The sequence below is a fragment of the Xenopus tropicalis genome, chromosome 1 (genome assembly GCF_000004195.4).
Source record: "Xenopus tropicalis strain Nigerian chromosome 1, UCB_Xtro_10.0, whole genome shotgun sequence".
Lineage (NCBI taxonomy): Eukaryota > Metazoa > Chordata > Amphibia > Anura > Pipidae > Xenopus > Xenopus tropicalis.
Genome location: NC_030677.2, coordinates 109107015 through 109131497, shown reverse-complemented (window position 1 = coordinate 109131497; position 24483 = coordinate 109107015). Strand labels below are relative to the sequence as shown.

General features: G+C 38.9%; 2 protein-coding genes across 2 annotated transcripts; both read left to right on the top strand.

Moving 5' to 3' along the window:
- The first annotated feature begins 883 nt into the window (after positions 1–883).
- On the top strand, positions 884–10265 carry grhpr.1 (glyoxylate reductase/hydroxypyruvate reductase, gene 1). Its single transcript, NM_001079315.2, has 9 exons — positions 884–1034; positions 2848–2978; positions 3114–3186; positions 3725–3841; positions 4516–4604; positions 5736–5840; positions 8087–8222; positions 8769–8899; positions 10019–10265. The coding sequence occupies exons 1-9, from the start codon at positions 949–951 to the stop codon at positions 10138–10140; spliced, it is 990 nt and encodes a 329-aa protein (NP_001072783.2). The 5' UTR covers positions 884–948; the 3' UTR covers positions 10141–10265.
- Positions 10266–14201: 3936 nt separating this feature from the next.
- Positions 14202–23339, top strand: grhpr.2 (glyoxylate reductase/hydroxypyruvate reductase, gene 2). Its single transcript, NM_001007895.1, has 9 exons — positions 14202–14328; positions 14974–15101; positions 16510–16582; positions 18454–18570; positions 18749–18837; positions 19500–19604; positions 21081–21216; positions 21834–21964; positions 22965–23339. The coding sequence occupies exons 1-9, from the start codon at positions 14243–14245 to the stop codon at positions 23084–23086; spliced, it is 987 nt and encodes a 328-aa protein (NP_001007896.1). The 5' UTR covers positions 14202–14242; the 3' UTR covers positions 23087–23339.
- The last annotated feature ends 1144 nt before the right edge of the window (positions 23340–24483 follow it).

Genomic DNA, 24483 nt, shown 5'->3' with positions numbered 1-24483 from the left:
AAGATCCGCCACACACCATTCAGGGCTGAATCGGCAGGTAAGGAGGTAGAAACAATAGGATTTCTACCTCCTTCTGCCGATTCAGATCTGAAGGGAGAATTTTGGTCAGGCGCCTTCTATGGCGCCCGATCAAAATTTTCAAACTGGTCCGATCGGCGAGTCGTCCGATATCAGCAGGTTCCTGCGATATCGGTCGACTCGCCGACATACCATACACGCACCGATTATCGTACGAAACGAGGTTTCGTACGATAATATCGGTACGTGTATGGCCACCTTTAGACTGTTTGGAATTTGTTTACTCACAATGAATAAACTTCTTTCAGTACAGTGTGTAAAGTTTATGCCAGGGCAGATGCAATGCAAAGTTTTCAATTCAAAGTACAGTTATGGGATCAATTAGGTGGAAACCCCTTATCCAGAAAGATCTGAATTATGGAATGGACATCTCTCAAAGACTCCATTTTAATCAAATAATTCTAATTTTTAAAACTGATTTCCTTTTCACTAGCATAATAAAACAGTACCATTGATCCTGAATAAGATATAACTAATCCTTATTGATGGCAGGTGAAATAAACCCATTTGGGTTTATTTAATGTTTAAATTATTTTTTTTAGTAGCTTTAAAGTATGGTGATCCAAATTACGGAAAGACCCCTTATCCAGAAAACCTCAAGTCCCAAACATTCTATAATCGGTCCCATACCTGTGTCTTGGGACAAAAAGGAAACGCTGGTACCCGGTAAATAATTTTATTTGGATTCCGAAGCGGTATAGCTGCTAATGCTGAACTATGCGGTGAGCACACTAGGTGGCGCTGCACACCACTGCTGGGCTGAAATGACTTTGGAGAAAGCAGCGGTAGGAAAGGGCATTGGAGAGCGCTCAGCTCCTCCCTCATTCATTCTGCTTCCTAGTCCTTGTAAGAAGTGTGTGGGATCGGCTAATGAAGGCAGCACAGCAGATCATGAAGGTGTTTGTTACTAGGAGGATTCCCCCGGAAGGGCACAAACTGCTGTCCCAGGCTGCTCTGTAAGTCATACTTTTTATTGCTGGCAATGGGTATATGGCTCTGTTAGATAACATAGTATAAAGTCAGCCTAAGCGATATAGAAAGTCAGAACTGTCACATACTGAGCTACCTGTCATCTGATAGAGATTGCACTTTGCCTTTAGTGCTGGAGGCCAATAAAAGTTGAGTGCATGAATTACAGGTTGCAGGAACATACCCCATACATTCTTCATGGTTATTTTGCTAACAGATTACAAGGATCATGCACACTAAAGGCCTGCATCATGGGAAGTCATTACTGTGTATTAAAGCCTTAGGACTACATTTTCATATTTCTGAGTTTGTAAATGCTGTGTCTTTTGAAACAAACAGCAGCAAAATATGGCAAAAATGATGCCCTTACCCGCTAATGTACCATTTGGGGTCAGGATCATTCCTTATGAACCACAGGCAGTTTGCATGCACATTGAGGCTCAGAGGTGCAGGACATGGCCATGCTGTCTGTGGGGGCAAGAGTGGTATTAAGTTTGTCTGTGGGGACAAGAGTGGTATTAAGTTTGTCTGTGGGGACAAGAGTGGTATTAAGTTTTTGATTTTTTTTTAAGATAGGTAAAACCATAATATATATTGCAGAAAAGATACTTTCTGTGGCAATTCCTACAGAAAATCAAATACATTCGAAATAAAAAGTAATGCACGCATGTATTTGGGGTTTTAACTGTCCTTTATGTCCATGCACAAACTCCAATACCTAATACCAGCGAAAGGGTTTCCCACCTCTGTTGTTATAATGCGCACAGTAGTGCAGGTATAGGATCCCATATCCGGAAAGCCATTATCCAGAAAGCATACAATTACAGGAAGGCCATCTCCCATAGACACCATTTTAGCAAATAAGTCTTATTTGCAAAAATGATTTTCTTTTTCTCTGTAGTAATAGTGAAACCGTACCTTGTACTTGTTGCTAAGATATATTTAATCCTTATTGGAGGAAAAAAAAATCCTATTGGGTTTATTTCATGTTTAAATGATTGTTATCAGATTTAGGTATAAAGATCCAAAGTATCTGTAAAACCCCAGGTATTCTAGGTAACAGATCCTATACCTTTAATATTAGTCTATATATAAGAGAAATAAATTACACATATATAGGAGTATAAGCTACTCTCTGTGCAATTATCCGAGTCTACTTTACCTCATAAGAAAAAGAGAAACATGTAAAAGCCAGGACTTTACAGCCACCATGATATAGTTACTGGATGTCCAAGAGAGTATATATGCGCCCGCATATCGTCAGCCTAATAGTATTTTTTTTAAAAATAAGTTATTATAAGAGCAACTAAAACCCAAAATAAACCCTCTGTAGAAAAGGGTGCTGTATGCATTCTCACACATTGTTTTTGTACATTTTTGCATCCCTTATGTCTTTTCCTTCTGATCCCAGCTAGCATAATGTCATCAGGATGTGAGAAATGCTGGAGAGAACCCCAAAGTTGAGCCCAACAAATTAAAATAATTTCTTGTTTTGCATAGGGTTTCTGTATATGAGAAAGCATACAGGGGTCTTGTTTGCTTAAATGGTTATTGAGAGTGCCCAGTACCTCTTTATGCTTTCTTATGCTAAAGACCAGGCTTGTCTGTCTGCAGCTCACAGGCCAAGTGAGAAGTCTAAAAAAAGCATGTATATTTCTTGGTATTACCAGCCTTATCTGTTTAAAACTTTAAAGCAACCTAAGCCCTCAGCTTAAAGACATAAGTAAGACATAAATGTTATTTACACATATAAAGACAATCAAATTGATTGTGGTTTTTTTCCTTTTGCATGTGGTAAAGCTGCAAGGTCCAGCAGTGGGACTCAGATGAGCCAATACCGAGGGCAGAGCTGCTGAAAGGCATCGCTGGGGCCCATGGATTAATTTGCTTATTGTCAGATAAGATTGACAAGGAAGTTCTGGATACGGCTGGTATGTACTCCCAGTTTTTTCATGTACCTGATAAACAATGTCATAGCTTGCAAACACCATTTTGATAGTTTTAGACTAGAACTGTGCATGCACATGTATACATTTACTGTACTCCTATTTTTTTTCCAATTTAAGGTCCAAGCCTCAAGGTTATCAGTACGCTTTCTGTGGGCTTTGATCATTTAGCACTGGATGAAATAAAAAAGCGGTATGTATATGTGTATATGCAGCATTAGCTGCCTCTTGTGATTGTTGATATCTGTGTTTTAAAGTGGACAACTGCCTGCATTATTATTATTATTTTATATAGTGTCAGCATATTGTGCTGCTCTATACAGTGAACTGCAGAAAAGAAAAACAATGACAAATGCTGCAACCTAATTACAGGCAATGGAACAAGAAAGAGTTGACATGAGGTCAAAGGGCCCTAGATGTGAGAGCTTATGGGCACAGATGATGCATTAGCTATGGGTTTTGCATAGTAGTCAATGGCTATGCTAGGCACAATGTGCCAAACTGGCGTAGAAGGTCTGCAGTGGGAACTAAAGCTTTTCTGTGGAATCCTGCAGAAGTGAGGGCGAGTTAAGAGTTTTTAGGAGGGTTAGGATAGGCTGTTTTGGAAAGGGGAGTTTTATAGTAAGTCATTAGAATTGCAATTAATTAGGAACAGTACAGTTTCCTTTAACATTTTCAGTGTAGTCCCTTACAACACAAATGATTCATGTACATTGTCTTTTGTTTTGCAGTGGAATCAGAGTGGGCTACACACCAGATGTTCTGACTGATGCCACAGCAGAGCTCACCGTAGCATTACTTCTAACAACCTGCCGCCGGCTGCCAGAGGCAATACAGGAAGTAAAAAAGTAAGTAGAATTCTATTATGTCTTGTTACATACAGCTAATATGTGAAGCAGCGATTTCCACTGAATTAATGTTACCTATTCTTGTCCTATTTTCTTTATGGACAGACACAAACTATCCTCTGCACTCACCCGTGTCAATATATTAAAGGATATAAGAACATTTTGTGCAAAAAGTTATTAAGTAGGGAAAGTTAGCACCCTGTTTATTAGTATTAATATAGTACCTACCCTATCCCTGTTGTTTGATGATTCTGGGTAGACCTTGCACTCTAATTTTCCTTAGCAAAATTATACAAACACTCTCCCTTTATTAGGATCCAAATAATCTGCCTGTATTTGTTTGGTTTGTGGTAGGAATACAGAGCAGCCAGAGAAAACCCAAACAAATATGGGGCAAACATATAAACCCTGTGCACATAGTGCCTTTGTTTGAATCGAACCAGCACTGCAAGGCTGCATTACAAACCATTGTTTCAGCATGTATGTTATTGCTTGTCTTTTTTATGAATAAGATCTAATAGTAAAAATAATCAACTTTTCAGTTCCTCATTCTGGAAAGGTGTGTTTTATTTGAAGAAGTGGTAATCTAGAAGATTGTGTGTACATTTAGCATACATATGTTTTAATTTAATATAAGTATGAAGTGCTCTTATGGGTTTGATTCTGTTTTGAAGTGGAGGATGGAAAACCTGGGCGCCAATGTGGATGTGCGGTTACGGACTGTCTAATAGCACTGTTGGTGTCATTGGTCTTGGAAGAATAGGTAAAACCTGTTTACAGGGCATACTGCTCTTTGCCATGAGTATTTATGAGCTCAGGACACATAACGGTTTTTGTAAGCTGCTTATCCCAGATTCCTCAGCTCCCTGTTGACCAGCTCAGAATGCTTTGTGTTGTTTAATTGTGTTAGGACATTTAACATATACAAAAAATATACAAATAAATGAAATTAAGGAAATGTCAAATGTATGCATAAGCATAGGAGCTATAATTATTGGACCATCTTCCTTTATGGTTAGATCATTTTGTTGCCATATATGCTTCATTATGGTACTAACTGTATATTTTAAAGGATTCTGTACTCCGAATCTAATGGTATTACCTGGTAGGGTACAGGTATGGGATCCCTTATCCGGAAACTCATTATCCTAAAAGCTCAGAATTACGGGAAGGCCATCTCCAATAGACTCCATTTTAATCAAATAATTCAGATGTTTAAAATGATTTTCTTTTTCTCTCCTTTTTCTCTCTAATAATAAAACAGTACTCAATCCCAACTGATATAATTGATTCTTATTGGAGGCAAAAGAATCCTATTGGGTTTATTTAATGTTTAAATGATTTTTTAGAAGACTTTAAGAGTCTTTAAGAGACCCAAATTATGGAAAGACCCCCTTATCTGGTAAACCCCAGGTTCTTTGCATTCTGGATAACCCATACCCATATAATTTTGCTGATGTTAGAACAGTAGATATTGTTCAGAGGGATGGGGACACATGGTCACTTCCTCATTATTTAGTTTCTTGGCAGTCGGAGCAGAGTTCTGGTAAGGTTGCCACCTGGCTGATGAAAATTATTCTTCATTATTCTTCTTCATGACATGTTAATGCTATGAATGGGGCAGAAAGATAAAAATATAAGGCTGGTATTTTTTTTTACAAATGAGGTGGCAACCCTAGGTTCTGGTAAGTCATATGCAGGAGTGGTATTGATAAATGTAGTCTTGTTTATTACAAACATATAATATAAGGATTATTACACTTTAATGTTACACATTAAATCAGAGTAGATTTTTAACTGTTCATATATTGATGTGGTTAGGCAAATTTAGTGAAGTGATGTCTATTGACCATATTAAACATATTTAAACTTTTCATGTCTGGGCCTTTTGTAGGTTTGGCTATTGCTCGCCGCCTTAAACCATTTGGGGTAAAAAAGTTTCTATATACAGGACGTCAACCCAAGCCTGAATGTGATGAAGAACTTAATGCAGAATTTGGTAGGTGTAATTCCAGCTGCCAGTGAAACAGCAAATAATGCTTAAAATACTGTATTTCCTGTAGCATTTACTATTGTTTATATGTTGTTTATATTTGTTTATGTATTAGCAACCCAAGACCAAGGACCTTAAATAGTGGTCCCTCTCAAGGGAAACATGTGGCTCTCAAATAGATTTTTAAGGCCACCAGTCTGCTCATGGGCACTCTAGATTCTTTATAACCATTGAAACACCAGTAAGATCACTGTAGAAAATGTTTTGAAAACATTAAAGATTAAGCATTAGACTGAAAGCATTAACTCACCCACATTTGCACAAGCAAAATACCTTAAATGTTTTTTTCTTTTTGTGCTCCTATGCTACTTGCCTTGCTCTTCCTTTCTCCTACATATCCTAAAACTCCTGTAAGCAAATTATAGATGGCCCTGCATTCCACAGTGGAATGCACAGCCATCTTTAATTTTTTCTCTCCCTTCTTACAGGAGATTCAGTCGGTCAGCATAGCTTAGAAAGGTAGTAGTGGATGGGGCCACCATGGTCAGCGGGCCTAGTAGGATGGCAGAGGTGTTCAGAGGAGCTCAGCAGGTGCAGTGGCAATGCTGTTCTGCGGGGCCCAGAAGAAAGGTAGGGGGCGTTGTGGTGGTGTGCTGCGGGCCCAGAAGGGGGGCCGTTGCGGTGGTGTTCGGAGGGAACTGGAAGGAGAGGGGGTGTCACAATGGTGTTTGGGGGGGCATTACAGTGGTGTTTGGACAGGCCCAGAAGGGGGTGTGTTGTGAGGATGGTTGAAGTGGTGCTCGGGGGGGGTGGAAGTCTGTATGGAAGCACAATAGCAAGCAGTTAACAGGGCCCTGCAGGACTGGGGCCCATCGGGATTTTTCCCGGTGGGCCAGTCCGACCCTGGAGGCTAGGATAGAAAGCTTTAAGATGGATATAGGTCGACTTTGGGATTTTTTGGGGGGTAAGCATATATAAATTATCTTTTTCATCTGTGTAATTGTCATGCCATCACCATTTCTACGGTTAAGGGCTCTGGCACACGGGGAGATTAGTCGCCCACGACAAATCTCCCTGTTCACGGGCAACTAATCTCCCCTAGTTGCCATCACCTGCCATCCCACCGGCGAAAATGTAAGTCGCCGGTGGGATGGCACACGCGGCGGCGCGATTTCGGGAAATCGCCGAAAAAGCCTTGCGAGGCAACTTTGGCGATTTGCAGAAATCACTCTGCCGCGTGTGCCATCCCACCGGCGACTTACATTTTCGACTAATCTCCCCGTGTGCCAGAGCCCTAATGGGGCAGTATATGCCCTTTTCCAACAATGGCTCAATAAATGGCCTTGTGTTGGACATTCTTTTTGCCTATTAGCAAAATCTGAAAATGAAACTAAAGTGACATTCTACTTCCTGATCCCAAAGAGTAAATTCTAACAAACTAGCAGTCCACTGAGAAGTCCTGTGTATAATGAGCTGCTCTTTAGCTAAAAAGATAACAGGCTGTAGCTGGGGAAAGGGAGGGGTTTATTTATACAAAGGCTTCTCAGTGGGCTGCTGGTTTGTTGCTGGCTGCTGGTGACTTTGCATTGTGGGATCAGAAAGTAAAATGTGGCTTAAGTTTCATTTTCAGATTTTGCCCTGGTAAAAACAATAAATAACAAAAACCATAAGTATCCTTTAATTAAAACAATAGCCAAAAAGTATGTTCAGCACAAGCTTTATGCACCTTTAAATGACTGGTAATATCTGTATCTGTTAATCCAGAACCTTCAAATAAACTATTTCTTTGTAACAAATGTCTTTTATTATATAAAGTAATAGTAGAAGTAAGTTTTCTTTTTATCATCCTATAAACAGGCATGAACAATATTTGATCCGTTTATCACCCTGTGTAAAGGTGACCATACACATTAAGATCCGCTCGCCTGGCGAGGTCGCCTACAGGTGGGCAATATCGGGTGAACTCAGGTCAGTTCGGTCGTTTGGCCCTGGGGCCAAGCGATCGAATTAGAACGGCGGTAATAGGTGCAATAGGTTCGGGGACCGCATCAAAGAGCCGATGTGGTCCCCAATCCGATTAAATTTTGGGGGACAAAATAACTCAAAGGGGTATTTTTGTTTTTCAATATGAAAACAATGTCAATATAAGGCTTACTTAGAAAGACAAAATATTTCCTCTCTTCCATAGTATTAAGGCCATTTTGGTAACATTCATACTTTACAAGTCTAATCCTGTACTTTCTGTGTTTCAGTGTCCTGTGAGAAACTTGCTGAGGAGTCTGATTTTGTCATTGTGTCCTGTTCATTAACACCCAAGACTGTGGGATTCTGCAATAAAGATTTTTTTAAAAAAATGAAGAAGACATCTATTTTTATTAATACAAGTCGGTAAGTAAGAGGAATGTGAAAGAAAGATACCCATTGTCATTAACAGTAAAAATCTAAAATCTAAATACTGACAGTCAATCACCCAGAGATAACCATAAGATTTAATGGCAAATCTGCCACTATGTAAGGCATTGTGCTAATTGCCACAGAGCTCTGTGCTCTGTTTCCTGCAGACTGAAGTTTAAATCTAGTGCGTCTTGAGTTTGGTTATGCTAGATTCAAAAGGGGCGGGCAAAAACACATAGGCATCTAAGACAGGTGGTAATGACAGGGCTGAGGGTGTGCCTCATGATGCTGCTCTCTGCAAGGAGCACCAGATTTTTATTCCAGCGCTCTCTGTATAGAGCAGATCACCCCTGGGTTCAGGTGCTTTTAAAATAAGCTCTAAGTGACATGCTCTTGCACTTGCGACCAGGGACTTTGAAGAGGACCCCTTTAGACTTGAATACAATTGTCATTTTTACAAAGCGTTTTCAATGTTATGACTATAATTAAAACCATCACAATGTGTTGTTTGATCATAATGATAATGATATTATTGTGCAGGGGCTCTGTTGTAAACCAGGAAGATCTTTATGAGGCCTTAGCTAGTGGGCAAATTGCTGCCGCAGGACTGGATGTGACGACCCCAGAACCTCTTCCAACAGATCATCCACTTCTCAGTCTAAAAAACTGTGGTATGAACCTTTGTCTACTTTAAATGTCTATAAGAAGCTATACTATGGCTTGTATAGCTTCACAGATAAGTACAGTTTAGAAAACAATTATTTTACTACACAAAATATCTGTAAGTTATATAGCACAGACAAACTTACATGGCACTTTGCAGATATTATCCATTTGCCCCAGTGGAGCTTACAATCTAAGGTTACATTTACATACCAGGGTCAATTTATCAGGAGCCAGTTAACCTGCATGTATTTATTTGGCATATGGGAGGAAATCCGAGTACAAAGAGAAAACCCATGCTGTCCCATGGAGGACATACAAACTCAGAATTAAATGCGGGACCCGAGCACTACTAATTGCTACCCACTGAACTACCTTGATGTATTTCCAATATATTTTAAACAGAACAATTGTTGGTAAATGTAAATTGTTTTTGTGTTTTTGTGAGACTGTAATCCTAAGGGACATTTTTTTGAGTCACTGAAAGCAATAAAACAGCTCAGCTGAATCTCTTACAGATTAGTCTGCGAGTGAGTAAAGCATGTAGACCACATAGAAAGTCCTGCATCAACAGTTTTCAGAGTTCTACAATGTATCAGAGAAAAGCAAGCTTTAATATTTCCCATTTTTTTTAACGTTACAGAGAAACATTCTTGTTTGATATAGCTTGTATAATAGTGGTATGGCAGGAAATGATTTGAAAGGGGATTTTTATAAATTATAAATACAGGTATAGGACCCATTATCCAGAATGTACGGGACCAAGGGTATTCCGGATAAGGGGTCTTTCCGTAATTTGGATCTCCATACCATAAGTCTGCTAAAAAATCAATAAAACATTAATCAACCCCAAAAGAATTGTTTTGCATTCAATAAGGATTATTTATATCTTAGTTGGGATCAATTACAAGATACTGTTTTATTACTACAGAGAAAAAGAAAATCAATTTTAAAATTCTGAATTATTTGATTAAAATGGAGTCTATGGGAGACGGGCTTTCCATAATTCGGAGCTTTCTGGATAACGGGTTTCCGGATAAGGGGTCCGATACCTGTATAAGGTTTAAATAATCATGTACCACTTCCACGCTTTTTTTCTGACCAGGTTTTTTTTTCTATTTTTGCAGTGATCTTACCTCATATTGGAAGTGCCACATATGCTACTAGAAACGCCATGTCAGTTCTTAATGTAAATAACCTGCTAAAGGGTCTAGCTGGAGAGGAAATGCCCAGTGAACTTAAGCTCTGAAGCACTGCATAGTAGGCACAGTGGTACATGCACTGCATCTGGATATGTAATAATGAAGAAATCAAGTAGAATATGTGACCCTCAACTGGTACATCTGCAGATATTAAACAAAGCACAATTGTGTCGTTTGTCTTCATTAAATGTGTTGCTTGGTCTGGTTTACAAATACAACACTATGGTGGGATGACGAAATGAAAACTTAAAAGTGGTGTTCAGTTGAATCAAGAGGCACATCTTTCCGTTGGTGGGCAGTGGGTGGCCAACATCCAAGGTCCAAGGTGGTCACTGCAAACATATTTGTATGCTTTTTTTAAGTTGTTATTCACCAAAGCAGATAAGCAGTTACTCACTAAATGTCACACAGATGCAAGATATTTTTATGAATAAATCTTGCAGGTGCCAGAGAGAATCTGCAGAATATAAGAGAATGTGCTTATGTCTTAAGGCAATTGTCAGATATTAAGTAACTTTCTTTAGTATTTACTCTGTGCCAATTGATGCCCAGTGTGACAATTTGGGGGTATTACCAAAAATCACACATGTTCTCCACAGTGGTATTGTACTGTTTTTGAGGTGCCAGTACAATTTTAATGCTTAAGACAGATCTTGAGCTAATGAACAGATCAAATGAGCCACAAATTTTCCACAAATACCTCAGAAAATAATTCAGATCAATTTCACATTATTTTAAATTGGTTGTGTTCCTTTGACTATAATTTAAAAAAATCTGCTTTATTTGAGGAAAATACAATTAATGTACATTTTAAATGGTAATGTAACACTTTAGTTGAAAGACCCTGAAAAAATGAAAGGCAGCACAAACGAGACCTCACAACAGGCACTCCTGAGCAAAAAATGTATATTACATGAACAGATTTAGATGGACAGGCAAAGGCTAACCTGTGTGGCTAAGGGGCACATTTACTAATCCACGAACGCTCCAAATGTGTCCGAACACGGTTTTTCCGTAATGAGCGTATTTTTTACGACAATTTCGTACCTTGCGCGACTTTTTCGTACTTTGCGACAAAATTTGCGCGACTTTTTCGTACTTTGCGACAAAATTTGCGTGACAAAATCATATTGTCACGCCGAGTACGAATGTTTCGGATTCATTCAAGCTTTGGTATCGTGACTTTCCTTGGGCCAGGTTGGAGCTGCAGAGTGCCATTGAGTCCTATGAGAGGCTTCCAAAATCATGCACAGAAGGATCAAAGTCGGAAAGGTTTTCCTGCATTTTACGATCGTTCAATACGAAAATTTCGTGATTTTCGGATACTAATATCTGGCACACCAGAATAATGCTTGCGTAACTGAGGCCTTTTGAAAACTTTTATGATTACTATAATCTACCAGAAGAATGGGAAAACTTCACATTGTGCAATGCACTAGCACAAATCACACTACTATTCAGTAAGGGCCAGAGACTGACAGAATAATTTGGTTGTTTTCTGTGCAGCTGGGAGAATAAATAAATAAATCAAATAGTTCCATGTATTACTGGTATGAGACCTGTTATCCAGAATGCTTGGGACCTAGGGTTTTCCAGAAAAAAAGGGTCTTTCTGTAATTTGGATCTCAATACTTTGTCTAATAAAAAATCATTTATATATTAAATGAACCCAATAAGATTGTTTTGACTCCAATAAGAATCAATTATATCTTAGTTGGGATCAAGTATACAGTACTGTTTTATTATTACAGAGAAAAATATATATTTTTTTCTTTAAATGTGAATTATTTGAATAAAATTGAGTCTGTGGGAAATGGCCTTTCTGTAATTAGGAGCTTTCATGATAACAGGATTCTGGATAACTGATCCAATACCTGAATACAATGTATGCTGAATGAGGAATTCACTGCACTGAAGCATGATTAAGCTGTAAAGATGACATGATAATAAAAGGGGGAAAAAAAAGTTTCATATGTCAAAATTGATTTTATGATCAAAGTCCTGTATTGAATGGTGAACCACATGCAAAGCAAACCCTGCGACTACTGTGGCCCCGTCTGCTAAGAAATTTTGATATATTTCCTAAAAAGGTAAACTTCTTGAGGTTTTTTTTTGGGGGGGGGGGGTTCTGTGGGCCTAGTAAATTTTAATGAGGACATTACTGTGGATTTGGTGATGTCTTATAAGGTAGCTGGAAAACTTAAATAAGATGTGCATATATGTTAGGGGTTTCCCATTCATCTGTTGCAGTGCATAAAAACACTGTGCTGTAGGGCTACACTCATTCTGTACTATTAATTAATCAGCCCTTTGAAAAGGGCTTTGAAAGGAATAGTGTTGCCAGGGCTGTTATTTATATATAGGCACCCAAGGGCCTGTGCCTGGGGCAGCAGCTTTTGTGGGGTTTTGGGTGCCTATATAATAATCTTCCTGTTTTTCAGAGTGGGGGTAAGCTACTTTGATGCAGCACATGTCATTTAAGTTATACAGAAGTAACATCACTCGCTACTGGAAGTAATAGCACACGCACGCTGCGCACAATGCCACTTTCATAATCTGGCTGGCACCTGACCTATATACAGTCCTGAGTGTTGCTCAGTCATATTTTTACATCTGGGAAATTCAATTGTCAATTTATACAACAGTGTGAATATAGAGGGAGCAGACCCCTCCCTCCTCCATATTTACATGGATCACCGCTATGTTGCATGATGGTGGGGTACAGGGAACACTGGATGCTGTCTGTGCAGGTGGCAGGAAGAAATAGTCTTTACCTAACAGAAAGAGGACATTTAGAAAAGATCCACATATTTTACCTTGGACAGACTCTATGACCGCAAATCTGAAGGTGGATAATGAGAAACTGGCTGCTATAAAATTTACTCTTCCAGAAAATTATCCCATGGTCATATTTAGCTGACAAAATCACCAATTTGAGGCCACAGATAAGATTGTATTATGTAGGCATTATTTTAGAGGTCCCAGTCATAGCATAAAAAAGCTCTGGCAAGCAGATTGTTTTCTATTACCAGTATGTACTGCTAGTCAAATATTGCAGAGACCTCAAGTAACCCCATGTCATGAGAGTAATATTGATCCAGTCCTGGATTTTTTTTAAACTTAATTCTTCTAAAACCTAATTGAAGTCAAGTAACTCAGTCACCCTTTGGCACATACTTTTATTAAATAAACCTGCAAAGCTTCCAGCCAGGGTCGGACTGGGCCACTGGGAGGGTGATGGAGGCGCACCTGCCAGTTTGTGACTGGGGTGGGGGGCCCCCGAGCGAGTAGCCCTGGACACCTCAGTCCGACACTCCTTACAGCTCCGCTCTGAACAAGGCATTGTGCATCTGATGCTTAAAGGAAATGTGAATATGCATGCTACTGAGATATTTAACATTCCCTTTCAAACAGAGGGTTGCAACTTCATATCATTAAAGGAAAACTGTACCCCCAGTATGAATACTTAACCAACATGTAGTTAACATCACATGAAGTGGCCTATTAAAGAATCTTACCAAACTGGAATATATATATATATATCAGTAAATATTGCCCTTTTACATCTTTTACCTTGAGCCACCATTTTGTGATGGTCTGTGTGCTCCCTCAGAGATCACCTGAAAGAAAATAATTCAGCTCTAACAGGAAGAAGTGTGGGAGTAAAAGGCAGAACTTTGTCCATTAATTGGCTGACGTGATCTAACGTATGCGTGCACCTTAAATCATATAATCCCAGGGGGTGGTATGAAAATGGTTTATTTATAAGAAGCAGGGTTTTAAATACTGTATGGGCAGATTTATATAATATATTTTTATAAAGACCTACATTGGTTGGGGGTATAGTTTTCCTTTAAACGTTGCCACATAAGATATTCACATGCATTAGTTAAAAAATGCATGCTCTAGAGAGCCATGTAGCATACACCTGATTGATTGCTTATGAGTTAGATAAGAATGGTTTTAAAGACTTGAGTGGTGGTTCAAGAAGACTTGTGAAAACAGATTATTTAGGCTTCCCAAAGCGTATCCCTGAAATATTTATTGTTGGTAACCATTAACTATAAAAGTGGAGGTTTGGGAAGACTTAGCTCCTCCCTTCCATCTTCTGTTTTGAAGTTGCCAGGTGCAAGTGTGTAAGATCAGGCAATGGAGGGAACACAGCAGCACATGAAGGTGTTTGTGACCAGAAGGATACCACCGGAAGGGCAGAAACTGTTGTCCCAGGCTGGCATGTAAGTCATAGTCTTTTTCTCTAGTATATTAGGTTGGGTCCGGAGTTTCTATCTGTTTAAAACCCACTCCTGATAGGTCATAATCTATGCTTGGCTGTGCATTCCCAAAATATAAATAGTGTATTCAAAATATATATAATACTGTATTCAATTCAAAATTGCAATATACCATATATGGTTAAGTATGAATGTAACCATCTATATACTTCCCTTTCGTACTCAAAAAGTCCTTTACTTAAAAACTAACTTGTTAAAAACTGCGGTTCTATTGTGTGCAAATGGGCTATTTAGCTAATTTAACTGAACCAGTAAAATCTGCATGTCTGGTTTAAATCCGTGTAGCCTGCTGCATGAATTTTTGCTGACACCCCACAATCAGTTGTCTATCTAACAGAGAGATAGTGGTGGTAAGATTCATTTTGTGCATTTGTCTTCCTTTTAACTTCAGTGTTATTTCTTACTCCGGTTTCTGCTTACCACACTTTGTGAACCCCCACCCCTTAGAAGACATTTCATTGCAACCCTGCACAAAGGCATTTTTATACATGCGATTGTAATTAATAAAGTAATACTTTTCAACAACTGGCTTTGAATGGTGAATGAACTACTAGTTTTGTTGACTTAAGTTAATCACTTAATTTTAAGCAATGTTCAGCAGTGGGACTCGGATGAAGTTATTCCAAGGGAAGAGCTGCTTAAAGGCATTGAAGGAGCCCACGGACTGCTTTGCTTATTAACTGACACAATTGATAAAGGTGTTATGGATGCAGCAGGTAGGTAGATTTTTGAACCAGCTACTTCAGTTCCGCTAATACTTTAGTAGGAATATAAACAGTGTGACACTGGCCGAAATAAGGCACCCAAAAGTAGTAAGGCAAAAAAGCAGCAGATACTATCCCTTGAACACCCTGGGCCATAATTTCAATTAAGCCACCCAAAGGCACATGAATACTGCTAGTGGGGCAGTCCATAGATGCCTATATATATTTTTAAAAAGCAACTTTTTAAATACCCCATTACTGTCAGGCAATTGTGGCTAAAGCTGGATGATGTCTACTCCTGCCCTGTCCTAGGCAATCACTGTGTTTGCAAGGCTTTCAGGGAAAAGTGTTTGCCACTTATAAAAATAGGTGTTAGAAATAGGGGTGGGGAGGTGGTGCTGTGATCCCACCCCCCATTTTTTTTTTTTCACCATCCCAGTTGTGGTGGGACCAAGTTCCAGTGTGGGTCTTGGTCCTGCAAGTGAGGTGCTCACCCACTGTCCCCACCCCCCTAGAAACATCATCTGCTGCTTCTGGGTGCTGTTACTGGATTGTCAGAAAATATAGTTCCCCATATAGTTAATATAAGTTTGGGACTACCTTTTTTTGTTTGTTTGTATCTGTCATCCCTAATCTTTGCAGTAGTTAAATTGTTTTCTTTTTTAAATACTGTAGAATCTTGAGCTCATGTAAGATCCAAGAATTAAAGGAATGCAAATTACTTGCTTGAAAAATAGGCATAGAATCTAGGAATGTAACAGTGTATTTTACTTGGCATTTAATTTAATAATGTATTTTAATCAGGCTTTTAACCTGCTTAAAGGAGAACTAAACCCTAACTAAAGAAGTAGGGCAGAAATGTTGTACATCATGTTTTGGGCTTTTGTACCAGCCCAAGGCAACCACAGTCCTTTAGCAGGGAAGATCTGGGCCTCCACAGATGCCCAGTAACTCCTCATCTTTTCTGTTGATTCCCCACACATGCTCTGTGCTGCTTTCAGTTACTGAGCTCAAAATACCGACTCTATTTTTGCAGTATATTTTGAGTATAAATGTAACAGTAAAAGGCTGATTAGTAATTCATTCAGATTCACATTAAATGACAGATCCAAAACCAGGGCAACTGCATCAGACCTGAATAGTTAACCCTGTAGCATCAGCTTATATGACAGACATATCTCATTTTCTGCTTGATAATTTGCAACAGCCCCTAAGCTCAGCTTCTCAACAGCTGCTCAAAGCACTCTGAGCATGTGCACTGTCCCGGACAGTTCTAACAGAATCATTACTACTATAGAGGTGCTTAAACTTTATTAATGGAACGATCCTTGTAAAAGACATCACTGCTGATAAGCTCTCACATTCAGCAGCTTTTATCTTTTAAACTATAGTTAATAGATTCTAACGTTTTAATTACCAGGTCCTAACCTAAAGGTTATCAGTACACTGTCTGTGGGCTTCGACCACCTGGCAACGGATGAAATTAAAAGGCGGTACGTATATATATGTATGTGTATATGAAGAAAAGTTTTAATAGTTACAAAATACTGCTATATATGGGATTTGCCTTGAATAGGTATAGTGGCTTGTTAATTTTATGATCCTAACTTTGTAACCGAAAACCCCCGCCCGACATCCTCCCCTAAGCGTGGGTAAGTGAAACTTCCTTTCAACACCTCTGGGGAGGGACAGCGGGGGCCATATGGAAGGCATATGGATTTAAGGTTATGCCTTAATAGGACATCATTAACGTTTTCATACATGGGTGATGTCCCTGCAGAGAGCACCAAATATTTGTTTTTTGATGTGCTACCACCAATAATGTGGGTATGATCTTAAATGATCTTGTGATAACATGAGTGTGGTTTAGAAAAGGGAGTGGTCAAAACGGTCTTCCATTATTGGCCCTCCACCATGTAGGCCAGAAAAATTCTTATATCCTTATATTTTACAATGATTTGCTATATATTTTTCAGAATAATCCTTGACTGTTACATACATATGTACATGGGCAGGGATTGATGTGAGTGATGTATTGTCTCTGTAAAGCACTGCTAATAGGTTAGTGCTACATAGAAGATGATGGATTATACACAACAATGCAAATAAAATGCATATACAATAAAAAAAAAAAACTAGGTGCACATAAATTAAGCATTCAGTGTACAGCCAAACCTTTTTTTTTTTATTGAATAGCATGGTGTTTTGTGTGTACCGCATGCATCAATATAATTTTATTCATGAATATCAACACAGTAGCTTAACTAGACATCCCGGGCTCGGGTACAGGGCATGCAGCCGCCCCCCTCGCTCCAACACACTTTCGTGGCAAACTCTCACACCAGTGCGAGCGTCCACCCGGGCCCTAAGGGGTGCAGGTCTGGGTAGCAGGTAGCACCCCCAGTAGTTACGCCACAGATCTCGGCCACAAATAGATTTGTTGATTTTATCTAAAATGTTTCTATGTATGTATGCTTGGGTTTTATAGCCAACAGTTGCATACTCAAATTACAGACTGGGTATGTGCCATGGTAGGATGATCTACCATTTTGCATTTTTGATTTGTAGTAATAGCTTCTAAGGTGTCCTATGGTGTTCTGAAAAAAAAAAAAAAAATATATATATATATATATATATATATATTTTATTTTTTTTTTACACTGAAGCTTCTATTGGTTCATCTAGCATACTTGCCAACAAATGTCAAATTTTATTCTTTAGTTCTGTAGAGAGCTATGAATGGGAATCAACTCTTTAACTTCCTGTGTAAAAAAATACATAGCTCACCTGTTATGTGCTTTGTATTTGAATGCCCTGTAGCCTGAATAGCTGGTACCCATGGTTACACTGCTTTTTATATAAATGGTTTAATTCAGAAATGCTGTTTTTTAATCTCTGCTTATCCACCATTTTTTTCTAAAGTGTTTACTTTTGGAGGAACAGTCCAAAAAAATGGGATTTAAAAATATGGGATTTAGAAAAAGGATGATGATTGCTCAGTGGGTAATACGTCTGCCTTGCAGTGCTGGGATTCTAAATTTGATTCTGGTTTTGCCAGTTTATGCAAGGTGTTTTTTTATGTTTTCTCCAAGTCTGCAATGGTTTCCGCCTATACTCCATAAACATACAGACAGGTTAATTGTCTCCTGCAAAAAAAAAAACTGGCCAGGCTGTGTGTGACTGCGATGGGGACCTTCGATTGTAACTCCACTGGGGCAGGGACTGATGTGAATGATGAATAATCTCTCTAAAGTGCTATGTAAATGTGTCAATGCTGTATAAATAAGTTAATAAATATAGATATTATGTTTGTATGCTATTTAAGTTTAATATGCTGATTAAAAGGCCATAATGTGTTTGGCAGTGGAATTAAGGTTGGAGCTACTCCAGATGTTTCAACTGATGCCACAGCAGAGCTTGCTGTTACCTTACTGCTAACAACCTGCCGACGGCTGCCAGAGGCTATAGAGGAGGTTAGGAAGTACGTGGCATTATGTATTTATTCTTAAATCAATCACTAAAAATATCTAATGTTAGTAGTTTTTTTTTTATCAAAAATTTCTCTGTGCTTTTTAAAATAAGCTATTGCTAGCTAATTCAATGACCTATAATAACCATAAAACTGAGGTGCTGTAATTGCTTGTATTCTCATTTAAAAGTGGAGGATGGAAAACCTGGGCGCCGATGTGGATGTGCGGTTATGGACTGTCTGACAGCACTGTTGGTGTAATTGGCCTGGGAAGAATAGGTAACTCCTTAAATATAACATCTGAAAGACATATTAAACAATTGCATACCAGAAACAATGGTTATCCAGCACTCTCCACACATTAGTCATAATAAACATGTGCAAGAAGCCCAAATTGTGTTTGCCAACACATACCATAAATTCAGTAATCATACAGCGCTGCAGTACTTTGAGCATTTAGTAAAAACTCAAGCTACCATCTTATGAAACTGTTCTATAATCCAAACTATATCAGGCTCTCCCTGTCTTTAGCTTAGGTCAATGCAGATACTATGTTCACTTGTTTTAATGTAGAACATATATATATATATATATATATATATATATATATATATATATATATAGCTTGCAACAAAGTTGGGCGGGGTACTCTGGTATTCTGCCAATTTAAAATTTGTTTTATTCTGAACCCTGAAGTGTGATTGGGGGGGGGAGGGGGATGAGCTTATATACTCAAACTACTTTTAGGACAATGGGGTTGAAGTTTGGAGTTGAGCACTTATTTGCTCCCCAAGATCTTGGCGCATCTGATACAGACAAGTTTTCTTATATTTGTAAGCTCTTAACTAAAGGTCAGACCACCATGTGGGGTTTCAATCTAAAGTCTGACAACTATGAGTTAATTTCATGGTGAACTATTCCTTTTTGATTGACTTTTTTAGGTTTGGCCATTGCCCAGCGTCTCAAACCATTTGGTGTAAAAAGGTTTTTATATACCGGAATCCCTCCATGTCTTAAAAGTGTAGAAGAACTTAAAGCAGAACTAGGTAAGTACACTGTATGTAAATTCAGTTTGTGGAAAGACTTCATGAACTGATTATCGGTACTGCAAATGAAAAGTCATTTTTGTGGATTTGCTCCTTTCCCCAGCTCCATTAACCTGCACTTAAAAGTACAGCTTCTGCTTGCTGTACCAAAATGTTAGGCACCCCCAGTGATTGTAATCACTTACCTGATACGCTGGGCCAGTGCTTCTGTTGGCAGAAAACCGCACCAGCCCTTCCTTCTGCCTCCTATCTCTTGTGCATGTGGGGTAGAATAAAAAGGTGAACTCTACTGTGCATAAGCTGGCCCCAGAATTCTGAAGGTAGACAAGGTAGGAAAGAGGATGGCTCTGTAGCATGAACCCCAGGCTGTTACACCCAGGCTGGTGCTCCTGTTCTGCTCCTGCAGAAATCTGTATCGGGTAAGTGATTACAATCACTGGGGGGGAAAATAATAGTTGGCATCCCCCAGTGGTTGTAACTTTCCTTCTCCTTTAAGTGCAGATTAACAGAGCTGGAAAAGGGAGCAGATCCACTTCTCTCGGCCTAAAAAAAAAAAGGCACGGGCTGAGAGCGGTGGAGCCCAACTGCATTACTGAGACAAATTGACACTAAGTTTAATTTGTTTTTTTAAATTTTATTGTAATATAAGCATCCTGTACAAATGTGTACTCATCCTATTGCATTATGTACACTTTGGACACTTGATGCTCTTGATGCTCTTGATGCAATTGAGTCTGAATTGGCAAAAATACCTGAGCTGTATGCACATTGTGGCAAACTGGAACATAATTACGTGGAAGTCCATCTGCCGTAATTTTCAGAGTTTGCTGTTTCAATAATGTCTGTGTCTGATTCTTTAGGTACAAGTGTGCTACACCTGTTGATTCTGGGTGCAAAGAGAACCCTGGTAGCTCCAACATTCCCTTTGCACCTAGTGTCAATAAATACAGCAGTGTGGGTGTTACAATCTAGACTTTGGACTGCAAACTGGTGGTTAGACCTAAAAATTGGTAAATCCTTTTTAATAGTCTTTACCAGTGCTTTCAACTGCTACGGGTATGAGATATTAGTTATCCAGAAATTACAGGAAGGTCATCTCCCATAGTGTGTTTTAAGCAAATAATTCACTTAACAAAAATTTTTTTTTTTTTAATAATAAAACATTACCTGCCACTTGATGGTAACTAAGCTGGGTGAATCTATATTGGTGGAAAAATTATCCTATTGGGTTTATTAATGTTTAAATGATTTTAGCAGACTTGAGGCATCTTTCCATAACTTTGTATCTCCATACCTTGTCTGAAAAACCCCAAGTCCTGAGCATTATGGTGAACAGGTCCTATACCTTTGTTAATACAGGCTAATGTTGCTGTCCCTTGTATTTTGTTTTTAGATTTAAGCTCTGTCTCTTTTTTTTTTTTTTTAATAGCTAAATGGCTTATTGTCAGTTTGGTAGTCTTTTCCCATGTTTTTTAGTGTCCACTGAGAAACTTGCTGAGGAATCAGACTTTGTGCTTGTGTCCTGCCCTTTAACACCAGAGACTGTTGGACTTTGCAACAAAGATTTTTTTCAAAGGATGAAGAAGACGGCTGTTTTTATCAACACAAGTCGGTATGTAATTGTGAGTTTATAAATAAAATGAAACCATGCATTACATTGGTTTTAATGCCACATGGTTCATTTTCACCAAGAAGTAGGAGTTGATCAAAGAAAGATATTTACTATGCAGAAAGGATTTTGCTTTGGAACAAGCTTTTAGATTCTGGCACATGGAATGGAAGTTTACAGCTGCCATAGATTACGATATGTCTGTGAATCCTTATGAATAAAAAAGGGAGGTGTGTGTATAAATACAGGTATGGGATCAGTTATCTGGAAACCCATTATCCAGGAGGCTGTCTCCTATAGACTACATTTTAATCAAATTAACTTTTTTTTTTTTTTTTTTTACATTTTCTTTATGTAATAACAAAATGGTATCTTGTACTTGATCCCAGCTAAGATTAATTAATGCTTATTGGAGGCTGTTGGGTTAAAATATCGTTTAACCAATTTTTAGCAGACAGAAGTATGGAGATCCAAATTACAGAATGACACAATATCCAGAAAACCAGTTCCCGAGCAGTCTGGATTAACCGGTCCTGTACCTGTACAATATTTTGTACTATATTGTTTTATGAGTCTGATTTATATTCCTGCCGGCTGCTTGATGTTTTGCTCTTCTTCAGAGGCCCTGTTGTAAACCAGGAAGATCTTTACCAGGCCCTAGTGAGTGGGCAGATTGCTGCTGCTGGGCTGGACGTGACTACCCCAGAACCTCTTCCAACAGACCACCCACTCCTCACCCTGAAGAACTGTGGTAAAATATATTGTCTTAAAAATAGTGGGAGTGCCGAACATTCTTGCATTGCTGGTAGATTAATGGAAAGTGACTACAGATAGCACCTATAAAACTAAATCCCAGCATTATAATACAGTCCTTTGGCAGCTACACTTTATGAAGTGCTTGCTGGACGGACTACAAATCCCAGCATAATCTACCTATACAATGCCAGCATGCTTTAACCCATAATATTATGTTAAAGTATTACATATAACTTTCCCCAGCTCTTCAGGGTCCGTGACATCATAAAAATGCAAAATGATCCTATGAGGATCCCACCTGACTGTTTGTTCTTGCACTTAGAGCTGGAGGCTGTTTCTTCCATCTTTTTAAAAAAAATTGATTAATTTTATATTTTTTTGCACCTGGGCAGTAACCCATGACTACCAATCACATTTTTGCTTTCATTGTTTAACCTGAAGCTGGCTGAAAAAATCTAATTAGTGACTGGTTGCTACTAGATACTGCCCAGGCATACCATTAATTCCTGCTTTCTCACACTACTTATGTGTGCAGAGCTGTACAGAAGAACAATAAATTTATAGAACAGGGGGCCTTTCAATACAAGAAAAAATACAAAATATAATAAATACAAAGTACAGTTGCATTAAAAATTGCCCAAAGCAAAGTGGCCAAGTGACAAGAGGATGGGGGTCCATGCCCTATAAAGCTTACATCCAGATTACAGTAACAGGAAGCTTCAATTACATGTTAATCATTATGTATGATGGCAAGATGCTTTAGGTGCACAGTTTTATGGCAGGATAATAATAATATACGGCTTTAGTAATTTAGGGTTTGCTTATTATATTGAAAATACCTCTCTAGTTGTATGCATATTATCTCAGATTTGTATACAAGTGTATGTTGTTCTTTAGGGTTCCCTAAAGATGGTGGATTCAGTGACTGGGAATGTGGGACAGGGTCAAGCTGTATGACTCACACTGTAGCTTAGCCATTTTTTTCTTCCATCCAGTGATCTTGCCTCACATTGGGAGTGCCACACATGGTGCCAGAAATGCCATGTCAGTACTTGCTGTAAAAAACCTGTTGAAAGGCCTAGCCGGAGAAGTGATGCCCGGTGGACTTGAATTGTGAATAAGTTTCTGAGCCATGGTCAGAAGTGTGGAATATATCAAGTGGAATATATCAAGCAGCATGACATCTAATGGAAAGAAGCTCGCTGTAACTATTCACTAACGGAGATTGTGTTTAGTCATTCTAAATTTTGACTGTCCTGGCTTCTGTTCTGTAAACCAGAAGGTGACATGATCCTGTTTCTAATTCAAAAACCCCTTTAATGTACAACTGTTTTCAGGGAAACATTAAAGTATGTTCATGCAGACAAAAAGCTTCCTAGAGTGTTCGTTCTCTCTTTTGAGGTGTCTTGCTTTAGACCAGGGGTCTCAAACTCGCGGGCCATTTGCGGCCCTCGGTACAATATTTTGTGGCCCGCACCAACGCCGAATGAATGGATCGCGATTTTTATTGCGATTCAAGGGATAATGCAAGGCACGGCGGGCGGGAGCTGCTGATTGCGGAAATGACGTTATGCCATCATAACAGTTACTATGGGAAGACGTAAGGAGCTAATTGTACACACAGAACATCTTCCCATAATAACTGTTATGATGGCATAACATCATTTCCGCAATCAGCAGCTCCCGACTTTTTTTTGTGAAATCCCTTATGCGGCCCAGCCTGATCCTGACTTTGCCTCCTGCGGCCCTCCGGTAAATTGAGTTTGAGCCCCCTGCTTTAGACCCAACCCATTCTACAGAGCAATATGATAAAGGTTAATCTCTGGAACTAGAAAGTTTTGGTTGCATGAAAGCTCATGTGCTCGTACAACTCACTTGGTCTCTGTGGCTATATAATGGTAGATCTGGGCCCAATTTGGTCCCCTGAACGCAGGGCCAAATCAGGCCGATTCTGATCATGCAGAGAACTAAATCAATGCACTGATGCATTCCTCGTCCAATGGTATTTTCAAATGTGTACAATATCTACCATCTACATAGATAAAGGTCAGGGAACCCAATACAAATAAGATGCCAACTAGAGCGATAGAGCCAGCAGCTTTTAATCTGCCTGTGTATGGCCACCTTTACTCATGCATCCTTATTACCACAGGCCAGTAAAGTTGCTGAATTGCCATCAGATTCAAATGAAATAAAAGTTAAATGTGGCCATGCATGGCTATTTGTTCTGCAGTTTACCCAATCTCGACCTTAATGCCAAACTATGCAGACCGGTATGGAACCTTGGCAGTGAGCCTAGATGCTAGTAGAAGGCTGGTACTATACTATACTGGGAATTACTATAATTTTAAACAATATTGTGGACATCCTTTGAAGTGTGGATTTATGGGAATGAAGAGGAAAGAATTTAAAAATGACAAGGCGCACTGAAAAGGGCAATTAAGAAGGAATACTAGAAAAAAAGGTGGTTGTATCACAGAGACTAACAAAATGTACTTGCAACTGTTCCATTAA